The sequence below is a fragment of the Siphateles boraxobius genome, unplaced genomic scaffold (genome assembly GCF_051911475.1).
Source record: "Siphateles boraxobius isolate OS27281-9 unplaced genomic scaffold, OSU_SipBor_1 46, whole genome shotgun sequence".
Taxonomy (NCBI): domain Eukaryota; kingdom Metazoa; phylum Chordata; class Actinopteri; order Cypriniformes; family Leuciscidae; genus Siphateles; species Siphateles boraxobius.
Genome location: NW_027509097.1, coordinates 10,940,953 through 10,954,478, shown reverse-complemented (window position 1 = coordinate 10,954,478; position 13,526 = coordinate 10,940,953). Strand labels below are relative to the sequence as shown.

The 13,526-nt window shown below is 37.6% G+C and overlaps 1 protein-coding gene across 1 annotated transcript; it reads left to right on the top strand.

Annotated features, from left to right (window-relative positions):
* Nucleotides 1-8,056: 8,056 nt before the first annotated feature.
* Nucleotides 8,057-12,529, top strand: sost (sclerostin). The gene is made up of 2 exons (XM_077200733.1): nt 8,057-8,383; nt 10,585-12,529. The coding sequence occupies exons 1-2, from the start codon at nt 8,143-8,145 to the stop codon at nt 10,977-10,979; spliced, it is 636 nt and encodes a 211-aa protein (XP_077056848.1). The 5' UTR covers nt 8,057-8,142; the 3' UTR covers nt 10,980-12,529.
* Nucleotides 12,530-13,526: the final 997 nt, after the last annotated feature.

Genomic DNA, 13,526 nt, shown 5'->3' with positions numbered 1-13,526 from the left:
ATCTGAAGGATCTGGAGAGATTCTGTATGGAGGAATGGTCTCTGATCTCTTGTCAGGTTTTCTACAAACTCATTATACATTATAGGAGAAGACTCAGAGCTGTTATCTTGGCAAAAGGATATAGCAAAAAGTATTTAATAACAGGGAGCCAATTATGGCCAGCGTGTTTTAGAGAAAAGCATTTATTTCATAATGTCATTTACCCCCCACTTTCAATTCTTTTAATTCAATTAAAGGTTAGATTGTTGTGAATAGTTTGAATGAAAGATCAAAAGGATACACAATCCAGATTTAATTTTCTACAGACATTTTTGATCATATTTACCAGGGATGCTGTAATTCTGACCACAACTGTACACACACACACACACACACACACACACACACACACACACACACACACACACACACACACACACACACACACACACACACACACACACACACACACACACACACACACACACACACACACACACACACACACACAGGTATATATGTATAGTGTGTGCAAATGTGACACTACAAAATATTCCTATTTCACATGAATGCTGTTCTTTTGAGCTTTCGGTTCATCAGAGAATCGTGAAAAAATATAGAATTGTTTTCACAAAAATCTTAAGCACAACAACTGTTTTCAACATTGATCAGCATATTAAAATGATTTCTGAAGGATCATCTGACACTGAAGACGGAAGTAACGGAAGAAAAACATTTTTTAAAATATCTAATCAACCACATTTATAACAGTATGCACAGATACACATGTAAATATTATATGATATAATATATGACATGAAAAGAGTGTAACATCAAAATGTATCACATCTTCTCTCCCTTCTTTATTTCTTGTATTGTCTCCTCAAAGTCCAATGCCAGAAAAAACACTTTAATATTACATTTCATTGTCTCATATTACTTATATTGCTCAATGCAATCATCAGTTATTTTTGCATTTCCTCCTAGAAGCATGAGAGGGACTCATTTCTCATGTAAAAGAGTAGCTTGCATGACAATACACTATTAGTTCTCCTTATGTGTTGCAAGCAGTCCATGTCTATGGGCCTCTGCGGTCTTTGATTACAACAGAATGAGGCACATGAAAAAGCACTTACAACATCCCCTAATTACTCCTGTTAGGTAACAGAGATAAGTAGGGTAACATTCAGCTGTGTACAGACTTTAATGCAACATTTGAGATGCCTCAGCAAATCTACAAAGACTGAGCAAAGGAAGGACTTCATATTCACAACTAGATTTAATGCATATATCATCATGTTTTATGTTGTTGAACAGATCATTATAAAATATGAGAGCAGGGTTAAGGTTTTAGGTCTGGGTGTGTGAATATTTATGTATTTATGGAAGTACAGTATGTACGTTATTTATGCACATATCTGAGAGGTGCTTTATGGCAAGAGTTTATAGTCTGTCTCCAACAGATGGAGACAAACGCTTCCATAAATCTGTCTTCCTCTGGGGTCCTGTGCGCCTTGCACCATGACCCGCACCCTAAAAAAAATCTTTCTTTTGACACATACAGTACATACTCATATCCACATACTCAAATAACACTCTGTCACAGAATCACAGAGGACAATTTCCCTGTGATTTGAAGCGAATGGTCTTTGAGGCCCATTTGTTCAGCACACCTGGCGCTAGGGATGACCAGCTTCAGACTTCATGTATCCACAAGGATCATTGAAAACGCTCACATCAATTGGTCTGACACTAGGGCCGATCTCTATCCATGACCCTGTGCAGACTGCAATTACCCGAGCCCAGCTGTGTGGTCCTTAGAGACTTCTGTCGAGGGTCTCCACCCTGTCACACTCACAAACCATGCAGGGCCACAGAGCCAGACCCGGAGGAGAAACAAAGCACTTCAGACGTCAAGACAAACACAGCAGCTAAAACAGACATAGACACACAGACACACACGATGCATTAAGAGCTGGGGGGTGAAACATTGTTGAAGTTGAAGGTCAGGGTAAATTGTACTTAACTCTTCTGTTGCCTCCAGTGGGCAGTACTAAATGCAGAAAAAAGATTTTTTTAACAACATAAGAGAATTTTAGACATCTCCATTCAGCCCTCGACAAGAGCCCTCTGGCTCTTAATGCATTGTGTGTTTCCTTCTGGAGCCTCGTTGAATGTTTGAACCTTTTTTAATTGTTGTGAAAAAAGCTCCTCAGTGTGAAAAGATGGATCTCAAAATCATAAAGTCACTGCTGGAATATATTTAAATATGCAGAAGATGCTGGAAAACTGAAAAATTTTAGGGACCTGGAATTTTTTTTCTGAAGAACATTGGGCAGTTTAACTACTCAGGACAAACAAGGGTCTCAAGATCAACCATCACAAAAACCAAAAAACAACAACAACAAAAACGTTCATGGAACATCCATGTAATGACACATAGTATTAAGAATTAAGGGTACATCAACTTTTAAACAGGGTCATTTTTATAAATGCAACTTTTTTTCTGTCTTGTGGACTATAAACATATTTTATGTAAAATATCTTATTCAGGACAGTACTAAAAAAAACATGCATTTTGTATGATCCCTCTGAATATGATTCTGCAAGGGGTTGACAACCTTTCAAGCAGCACTTTATATTTATATATATATATATATATATATATATATATATATATATATATATATATATATATATATATATATATATATATATATATATGTTGCTTTTTTTACATTTAAATTCAATTTAATTACTTTACATACACTTGATCATTTCCAAAACACAAAAACAAGAATTGAGATGATGAGGAATAAAAGATGACAGAATTAGAATTTTTGGGTGAACTAATTATTTTAGGTCATGGATGATATGTCCTTGTAAATTTGCTAAATTAATAAGAAATAAAGGGAAATTGTTATTTTAAGACAAGTATAATTGTGTTTTATATTATTATAAACATTGCCTGACAGATTGTGTAACCATCAGTTGGGCTTGACCAAATTCCGGATAGATAATTTGTCAGGAGAACATAGTTTCAGTTACAACTAATCTAAGAACTAATCTTTTAAAAATCTCATTATTAATGGCACTTCTTGTGAATGATATTCCCCTTTTGCTTTGTCGTCTTACTTAATGACTGGCTTAAATGAAAAGCATATGATGTTTCCACTTTTCAACTTTTTTGTTCCATTTCACTGCATGCTCCCATAATGAAAACTGGAGAAAAAAAGGGAACATCTGTGGAGCAGCGCTAATTATTGGGAAATATGGGAGAGAACATTCTTGGAATGGATGGGCTTCAGATCCTCTTCCAAGCACTTGTGCCCGCAGTGGTGTTGCTCGTTTCATCTCCCTGCACTCGGCTGTTGTGGCGTTCCTGTTGGGCCTTGCCAAGTGCGTCTGATATTTATTAAAGAACTGTCATGTCAAAAACAGCAGAATATGGCTATTCGGCTCTTAAGGGTCCAAGTCAGATAGTGAGATACTGCCGGGAGTGTTTGATTTGGAAGCAAATGGGAAGGAAAGCTGGATGCGCTGTTATTTTTCCAAAGTCATTATTCGATTTTAGGCGTGAAACATACACAGGGCACTTGTTCCTAGTCATGTAGAACAACAAATTAGACACATCTAAAACACAACTTCATTATGTTAGGAGATCAACCGAAATGATCTCTGATTAGCCACACACACAAAAACCACATAAAAAGGGGATCTTCAGCTCTGTTATTGATGCATAAATAAAGCCTGAGTTAAGATACAACAGAGAAACATGAGTTAATGAAGGGCAGACTCCATAGTTGACCCCTATATGCAAGGTCAAATATTAATCCATTTGCTAGATTTGGGAGACATTGAAGTCTCAATGTAGGTGGTAGAAAACTGCGAAAAAGTTCAAAAAGTTATTTCAACCAATATTCATAAAATATTTGGGAAATGAAAAACGCAATGAGCCCTATAACAGGGAACCACAACAAGTGTTTGCTGTATGCATTTAGTTTGACATACTAACACTTGGTATGGCAACAATTAAAAATGACCTTTTAGAGTGACCTCTGACTTAAAGGATACCCAAACGAAGAATATATCAACACAAAGTAGGATTTATCTGTGGTCTTTGGCAGTCCATGAAAAATCGACAGCATTGACAAAAACAGACGGAAGGAAAGTCCACACTGAGAGGTGTCTGAAACCTGTCCCTTCCCAAAGCAGGTTTATTTTCTCAGCACAGTCTCTTCAGTGTGGGTGGCCAGTGGGAATATCTTTCCTGCTACTCCATCATCAGCTATCTTCACATGACAGCCAGTGGCATGACCATGTTTATTAGTCCTGCTTATAATTAGTCTTTATTGGATTAGATACCAGAGAGATAGATTATTTTCCCATGCTTGTTATCTGGTTTTATTGATCCCATAAAAAAGCAAACTTGTGGAGGTTTTTGAAACGTGCTCTTGAAATAACTTCCTTTTCCCCCTCCCTCTCTTAGAACCCAAACAAATTCCTGCGTGCTCAGCAGCTTTTTATACCTTTATGGCTAATTAACACACCTTTACAGAGCATTCTGGGAAATGTGTGGCCCTCCATCAGAAGAGCACATCTTCATTATGTGTTTCTGCAATTAAAAATCTGCTTTAGATTTCAATAGTCGCTTTGAGTTTCCAAATAAATACAGAGACACTTCCACTCAGAAAATTAACACCCAATGAAAGAATGATTCATGTATCATGAAAATGGCATTCGGCTCTTACAAACTGTTGCAAAATATCATGTGAATTACTGATTCACATATTTTGAGTTTTCCGTCAAAGATTACAACATACAAAATTATGTTACATCTTGTGAAATCAAATGACGTTTCCATAACAGGTGAGCTATTTCCATAACAAGTACAATGCTGAGGTATTACTAAACACTCAATTTATTCATTACATTAAGATTGAACACATATCTATAATGACCCACAAGGTGAACATGATTTCTCCAAGTGCAACATTTTCCAGGATCAACATCTTTGTTGACCCTGGAACAACATTCCAATCAACCAATCAGATTCGAGGGACAAGTTTACAGTTTATGTCAAGTTTAGACTTACAACCAGGGTTAGGTGCTTCTACATCAGTGTTATTCAACTATCGTTTCCCTCTGATTTTAGGGATAAGTTATGGGTAGGGTTAGGTTTTGTGGTTGGGATATGGTTAAGACTGAATTTTCAGACAGGAATGTTGTTCCAGGATCAACAAAATATCTTACTTCTTACTTGGCAAAATCACGGTGACAGTGTGTAAATGCAATGACAATGCCAACTTGCTTGATAATTTCAAGACATGAAAATGACGTTGTTCTGACATTGTTCTGTACAATCTCACTTGCAGTAACCTTGGACCTGATTTGATTAAATAAATAAATAATTTTGGAAAACTAGCAATCTGGATTGTAACAAAGTGAACAAGAGAACAATGACGCACTATATTTCTCAATAATATTCTCTAATTACAATCACTGCCGATATATTTCTCCCACAAATCCATTTGTTCATAGCCTCGTCAGAATGAGTTTAATGGCTTGGCATTTTGTCATTTTTCTCACCATATTATAGCTGCAACTACACTACTAGTCTGTGTGCATATCTTGTAAGGTGATCATTGTTTACAATTGCACTTGTGGCAGCTCTGTTGTATAGAGTGTTTAAAGAGTGGTTAACACATGGACCCAGCGGTCAGCAAGGTTTGCCGAGACTCTCAGTAAAACCACAGCTGAGGTTTCCGCTGCTCTTAAACTCAAATTAACTCTTTTAAAACATGATTTTAAGGTCTTGGAAGTGCTTTTAGTATGATTCAGCTATGGCTTATTTAAACACCTAATGTGCTTCTATTTCTGTGAAACTTTCAGACTATCATATCCAGCATGAAAAATGTGCTACTAATGACAAATGGAAATGACTGGACAGATTGAGATGTGAGGTATTACTGTAATATTGTAGGTTCATAAGCTGCTGGGGAGCGGTACTTGTACAGATAAAATATGATCCATAAATGTTTTTCTTCAGTAACATTGCGCAGATGCTTCATTTATAATAATATTTGTCAGGGGTGTATTTCTAAATGAGACATCAGTTCCCAGGAAAGCTGGAAATGGTGTAATCTACAAATTTGAAAGCAGAAATCATTAATGTTTTGTGCAAACTACTCCATTTTACTCCATGTGATATGTTATTATGACAACATCCCTCAGAGTATCTCCTAAGCATTTTGCTGACTAGTTTGTGTGAAAAATTGCCCTGATTATCATAGACATTTTCAAGAACATTTTCACACTTTATTATGACCCATGTAAGATCTTGTAAATAAATGTGACACTTGAGCCACCATTATAAATGTTTAAATAAGATTCAAAATATGAAGTAATGTTGTTAAAAACAAATAATAATAATAATTATTATACCAAGATTTAACCATGGATCTGGTGGTAAAAACTTATTAGCAGGGCGCGAGAGCACTTTTTGTTTTTGCAAGATTAATGTTTCTGCTCAACTTTGACCCTGTTCCATTATCTGAAAACTTTTAATGCTCAGCTGCAAGTTAGTATGTTTGCATTTCATGCATTGAGAGTCTAACCCTGTCAGTCCAGATGAGTTAAATGCTTTGTTTATGTGGCTTTGACATAGTATTGCCCTTTTTTCCTTCTTTATACAAATATCTTTTGCTGGCAGCCCTTGTAAATCTGGAACACATCTAAGTGTTATTTATGCTCAAGCTGCTATCTTGATAAAGCATGCCTGGAGACTGTGTTTTCTGTGCACAAACCCAAAGAGGTATAAAAACAGCTAGTGAATGACAGGGAAAGAGTATAGGCTACAATCAGACTGGGCCTGTGGTGGACACTGTGATCTTTCTTTTTCTTCATGATGACAGGACAAAAAGAAGAGTCACAATAGATGGCAGAGGAATTCCATCTATCCTGCCAAAGTGGTTTCTAAGCTTAAAAGACAGGCCGGACACAATGTATCAGTGTAGCATTAGAAGTTATTGCTCAACCAGACTCATGCACACTGACAATTGCTTAAGCTTAAGAATTTCATGCATAAATAATGCAACAGACAGGAGAAGCAGAACGTTTTCCTACAGTATGCAATAAAAGAGAAATAATATCCTTTCAAGGTTTTTGCTTGTTTGGGCTCCCTCAAGAGGGCAGTGTTTGTACAAAGCGACGCATTTAACACTGATGCGACAGTTTTGTGACATAAAGCATCTTGTGCATGTCCCACTGCTTATTCATAGTAGTCTTTAATTTATAGGCTACTGCCAGACTGATAACGTGTCCCTAAAATATTCACACAAAAAATAGAGTCAAATGAAGAGGAGGATGGAGTAGTAAAAGTTTTCCTTGCCTATAGCCTATAGAAGGTTTTCAAAAGTGCCAGTTACACAAGACACGTTTTCCATTGCGATCGGTAGCTATACTTTATTGCATCTCTAGCCACAATTTACTATCATAAATGTAGTATCGCAGAAACTTTAGTATAGGCTATTCTGTTTAAATGTCACAACATGTATGCTATATTATAATTTGTGTTGCGTGTGAGAAATATCAACTGACTGTGTCTGCTGAAAGATAATTTAGCAGAAAATTCCTCTAAAAAAGGTATAAACGTGTAAATTACTCGTTCAGGCCATTGTATAGTTTGCACACAAAACAACAACAACAACAATAATAATACAACTATAATTGAAGGCTATAAATAATATAATAGCACAAAGCAAATAGGCCAATTTTTTAAAGAATGAAAAGGTCTGTCCAAAATTCTGACTGTAGCATGGCCTAAATTTTTTATGATCTTTCGAAGTGAAGACAACAGCACACGACACATGATGAAATAGAGCAGTAAAGACACGCTGCTCATTTCTGGTTAAAAAAAAAGAAAGAAAGAAAAAAAAAGATGACTTTCCTCTCTCCAGGTTGACCTTACACTTCTGCGGGTGCCCCTTCCTCCCTATCAGTTTCTGAATGAGCTACTTTGCCTAAATCCCTCCCACTTCGTGTAAGCGCTAAATTATCTGGGTTTTTTTCGCCCGAAATCTGTGGTACTTTAAAAAGGAAAGCCTCTCACGAAGAGAAGAAAACCAGTCAGAGTTTGCCCGCTGAACGTGTCGTTATTTCAGTATGCAGGTGTCTCTAGCGCTCGTGCACTGCGGCGCGCGGCTGTTGCTGCTGGTGCTGCTACAGGGATGTTTCACAGCTGTGCATGGATGGAGGGCTTTAAAAAATGATGCTACAGAAATTATACCAGAATACACGGAGGACACGAATAAACCCGAGGAGCAGATACAACTTTCTGACAATAGCACAATGAACCGGGCTAAGAACGGAGGAAGGAGGTCATCAGCCAACTCACGCATTTATGGTAAGAAACTTAACAGTAGCCTATTGAGCTCTACTAAAATAGATCAATACCCAGATAAACATAATACTGTATGGATGTTCCAATTCATAACATGGATTTTTAAAAATAATCAAATAGAAAATTATTTTTCTTTAAAATAATAGCCTGACCCCTGGAAACCTAATGCTGATATAAAATTATGTAACTTAGTTATTTTGACTTTAATGAATTTGAAGCTATTTGATTAAGCAATCACTAAAGTACATTTGTGATTAGATGTTTTATTTAGACAAGTACAGATTGTAAAATATATCTGAACATTTCAACAGGAATATGCTGCTGTTAGCGAGGGTTTGCGTGTTTGTAAGTTAAATAAATTAATAAATTAGTCTCACATATAATAATTAGATAATTACATTAGATCTTGAGACCTACACTATTTTGTAATCAAAAACGGATTAGACATCAGCAACAGAAAAGGAGACTAAGTAAACAAGCCTATTTATAATGATATTTGCTCCAGTAATAATTTGTCTAACTAATAACTTTAAAAATTCACCCTGCATTTTATAGTGTAATATAGGCTACACATAGAATTATTACTTCTACAAAACTGGATATCCTGGGTCTAAATAGATTTTAAATAAAAGCTCAAATTCAAAAAGAGCGGCATGCAGCTCCACCTTTTCACCAGCCCAAGTGATACACTAACTTAAATAACCCCTTTTTGTTGCTGTATCCCCAATTTTACATAATTAGACAAGGTCTGCCTTTCCATAACCATCTAATTGCAACAGTATGGTTTCAGAGTTGAAAATGTGAGAAGTTTTTCTAAGGGGTCATTTCTTCAGGGCATTGCCATGCGAATGACTCCCACCTGTGAAAAGCAAAACTACTGTGAATTCAAACAGTAGTTCTAACAATGTACAATGTGTGTTTGTGTATGTGGATTTAAGAAAAAGAAAAAGATGGGTGTTTTCACAATTGGCCCTTTTCAAGGGTCTTTTAAAGAGGACTCTTGTGAAAACACAGTTAGAGCTTGTTTCCAGAACACAAATCAAGACTTTGGACTAAAGTAAAATCTTGTGTTTGAGTGATTGGAATGTCTAAATTTATTGCTAAATAAATACACAGATTACTTCCAAAAATAATAATAATAATCAACCCTCCAGATTAAACAGAGTAATGAAATGATCATAATATAGGTTATAAAAATAATAAAGGATTGAGAAATTTGTTAAGTGATCTGAAGATGCAAGATAATTCCAAATAACTAGTTAAAATGTTGTATTTCAGCATAAGAAAACAGTTTTCAAGCCAAGCATGTATGTTACACTCGCCAGTCAGGGGGTGGGATGGGGTGGAGAACTAAATCACACTCTCATGTGCTGATTTTGAAGAGGTGACGTGTGTATTTTCTCTGGTGGTCAGTGTGGGGTCATGTTGAGATATGTTCATCTTCCTCTGGCTCTCCTCCAGCTCCTCATAAAACATCAGATCAGATTTACTGAGAATCAGCGGAGGCAGAACCTGAACTCATCACACACATAAATTCTTTGTTCTTCTCCAGGAGGGGAGCTGAAGAAGGAAATAGATCTTTTCACTCTCAGTTTCATCTTTTTAACTGACACATAAAATTCGAAAAATAAATGAAGACATTGTCGATGTTGTTTGAGGAGATTACATTAGATTTAAAGATTACTGCAAAAATGTTAGCTCTTACCCAGACAGAAGTCTCTCGATCCGTTTTACAAGTATTCGGTCCTTTCTGTACTTATCAGAACAATCTGGTAAATGTATGTTATTTAGTGTCTGTGGGTTTCTAATTGATTGGGTTTCTCTTCAATTCCAGCCTCAACCAAGAGCACATATACTGAAAATTAGTGGCCAAATCCAAACCAGATTAAATACAAAAACAAACACATATTGAGCCAATATAAAAAATATGATTTCCTCTCGAGTTGGACACAAAGCAAATTTTTCTGGGAAACTCGACAAAACACAACAAAGTCAACTTTAGGAAATTTACTTAATGCCTGTGTACCAAAACATGAAACATAAAATCTGTTTTGTTTATCATAGCTGTGAATAATCCAAAACCCTGTGTGTCACACAGGCTATAATAAATACCAGTGTTTGTAGCTGTGTTTTATTTAAGATGCATCCCTAAATCATTTTGTAAACATTTAACAAATCTGTTCTGGTTCTCCTCTCTTTTTCAGGAGCCTCTGAACTAAGCTGCCGGGAGCTGCGTTCTACCCGCTACGTTACGGATGGATCTTGCCGCAGTGTCAAACCTGTGAAGGAACTGGTGTGTTCTGGTCAATGCCTTCCTGCTCATCTCATGCCAAACTCAATTCTAAGGGGGAAATGGTGGAGAAGCAGCTCCTCCGATTACCGCTGCATCCCAGCTCACTCCCGCACTCAGCGGATACAACTCCAGTGTCTGAACGGACCAAACCGGACATACAAAATCCGAGTAGTCACGTCTTGCAAGTGCAAACGCTACACTCGCCATCACAACCAATCGGATGTCAAGGAGTTGCCCTCTAAGAAGCCACGGCGCAATAAGAAGCACCGTAGCAAAGTGCCCTCAGTCAACAGCAATTCATACTGAAGGGGAAAGTTGAACTGATACAGAAACTCTCTCTTGCACACATACAAATACACCTTTATACATACGCACACATATTTCAGAAACTGCAATCCAAGGGAAGGAATACACACATTAGCATTTAACAAACTTATTGGCATACCAAGAAGTTTCCAATGTATTTCAGATGTCTCACTGTTTGAATGTGCTCTTGAGTCTAAATAGTCCCGGTTTGATCATAGAATGCAAGTGGACTAATGGATGCTTGAGTAAAAAGACGTATACAATTATGTGAGATTAGTTCAGGGAATGTGATAGTTCATGATATTTTGAGGGAGGAGGAATAACTCCACATATTCTTACCCAAGCAGTTCATTTCAAGTTTGAAGTTCATTGAAAGGGTAAGCTAACATACGGGCAAACACACTGAGCGCTCAACCAATCCACCAAGCGCTCATGTGAATGTTTGTGCACCAGATTTGTCCTCCTCTTTCGGGACTTGGAGCAGCGTATGATTTGACCGTCCAGCCGTGTCGGGCCCAAAAGACACGCCGCTGCTAACAGATTGCTGAGGCCCAGAATTCTTAACCTTGGTCAATTTTACCAGCCCATGAGTGCTCTTGACGGGCCGGGGAGCCGAGCCAGGCACCATGTGAGTTTCTGCAACTTCACATTTCCACAAGAAACTGATCGGAACTGGCAGTTAAGAGCCGCGTTATAGAGAGTTCGAAAAGTTGTGTCAGCCCTCCACGGTCCAAGTCACCGGAGGTCAAGAACCGCAAACGATATTCCTGTGACTTGTCCTAATTACCAAATAGTTCCATTCCTGTGTTTAGGATTTGAGTCATAAAAAGCCATTTCCTCTAGACATGGTCAGTTCCTGTTTGTTAAAACACCCGAAAAAGAGGCCCACATGTGCGCAAGAATCTGCAGAAATTCCTTGCGGCCAAAAAACCTTTCTGCACCTCCTTCAATGGAAACCATTTGGAGATATTCAGCTATCTGCAATCGCTAGCAGGTTACCTACATCCATTACTTAAGTCTTCAACAAAGATGTCATCCTTCCTGTCTCCTCATCTGACCGGAAAAAGAAGAGACAAATAAGTTAACCAAACTCTGAGATTGTGGGCTGGATGTTGATTTTACGCAGCATAACGAGATTAAGCCAATGCCAATTGTTCAACATTTTCTGCTCATGACTTCCCCAGCTCTTTTTTTTTCGTTTAGTGCTGATAATATTTGCTTATTTTTCAATTGTGTATTTAAAATAGCAACTGGAAGGGATTTTTATAATGTAAGCAGACTTGCCATGAATAGCAACTTGTATATACTGTACCTGTGTGGTCTCATTGAGCGTTATCCTCCTCGATGAATGGATCCACTCTCTCTCTTTGACCAAAAGACTGTTACAAAGAATGAACTGCATATTTATTTTTTCAATTTCATCATTTAAATTATTTATGCAATCTTTTTTGTAGAAAATAATAGCCAGTATTGTACTATATGTAATTATAGTGAATTCCATAACGAAAAAGAGTACATGAATAAAGTTAAGCAACGTATATATGTGAAAAGAAGTGTGTTTGTTATCATTCTTGTCAGACTGCTTTGACGGATCCTTTCTCCTGTTGGGCCGTGCCCGCACGCTAAATCCAACCCTCAATGAACCCTGTGTAAACAATATTCCGCAATTAGGAAGTAGAGGCTTTGTAGCACTTTGGAATGTCTAAGACACGTTACAAAAGGCGAGAAAAGGAAAGAATCTCCTCGTCAGACGGGAACGGTACAGTCACAACAGAAACAGCTCTTTTTGTCCGGTATGGTGAACTCAACCCACAGGCCTCCATTCATCTATTTGTTTGTTTAAGCTTGCACAGTCTGAGCCATAGATTGACAAGAAAATGTGTATTGGCCGACTTGTTTTAGTCCTTCTAATCTTGTCTGCTCTCTCATGATGAAATTCTCTATATTAGTCTAACTGGGTCCAGGCTGCTCCGTACACAAAACTACATAGAGTCGCTGTGCTGTAAACCAAACAAATATTCATTTTTATGAATGTTTACAGAGTTTATGTATCTTACAGAACGACTAAAAGATGTATATGAGCAAACTCTTGGTTTTCATTTAGTTTACATCTATTGGGAACATATTTTCCCGTAGTTCAAATATAATCGTCCCAAATTCAGGGCCACTTGACATGCCATGCTTTTGCTCAAAAGTAGCTGGCAGGCCGAAGCATTTCCAAGTAATTCAAGAACAAGTGCTTGAATGTGTCACATGAGTAGTTCCTAAATAAATTGATGCTGACAAAGCATCTGACCTGAGTTACGGCCCCTGTTTGCAGTCGTTACTCAGCAGGGACCTGGCACGGACCTCCACAGCCACAGGGAAAGCAGGAGTGTGTGAGAGAGGTCAGCTGGGACTCACTCCTCAGTGTGTGTTTAACACTTTTTGTGCCTGCTTCACAGTATCTCAGACGCCACAGCACTGCTCAGACACTTAACTCCTCCAGAAACCAGTCAGCCAAAGCAGACAATATCTCGCATACACTTCTGCATGCTAATACAAGTT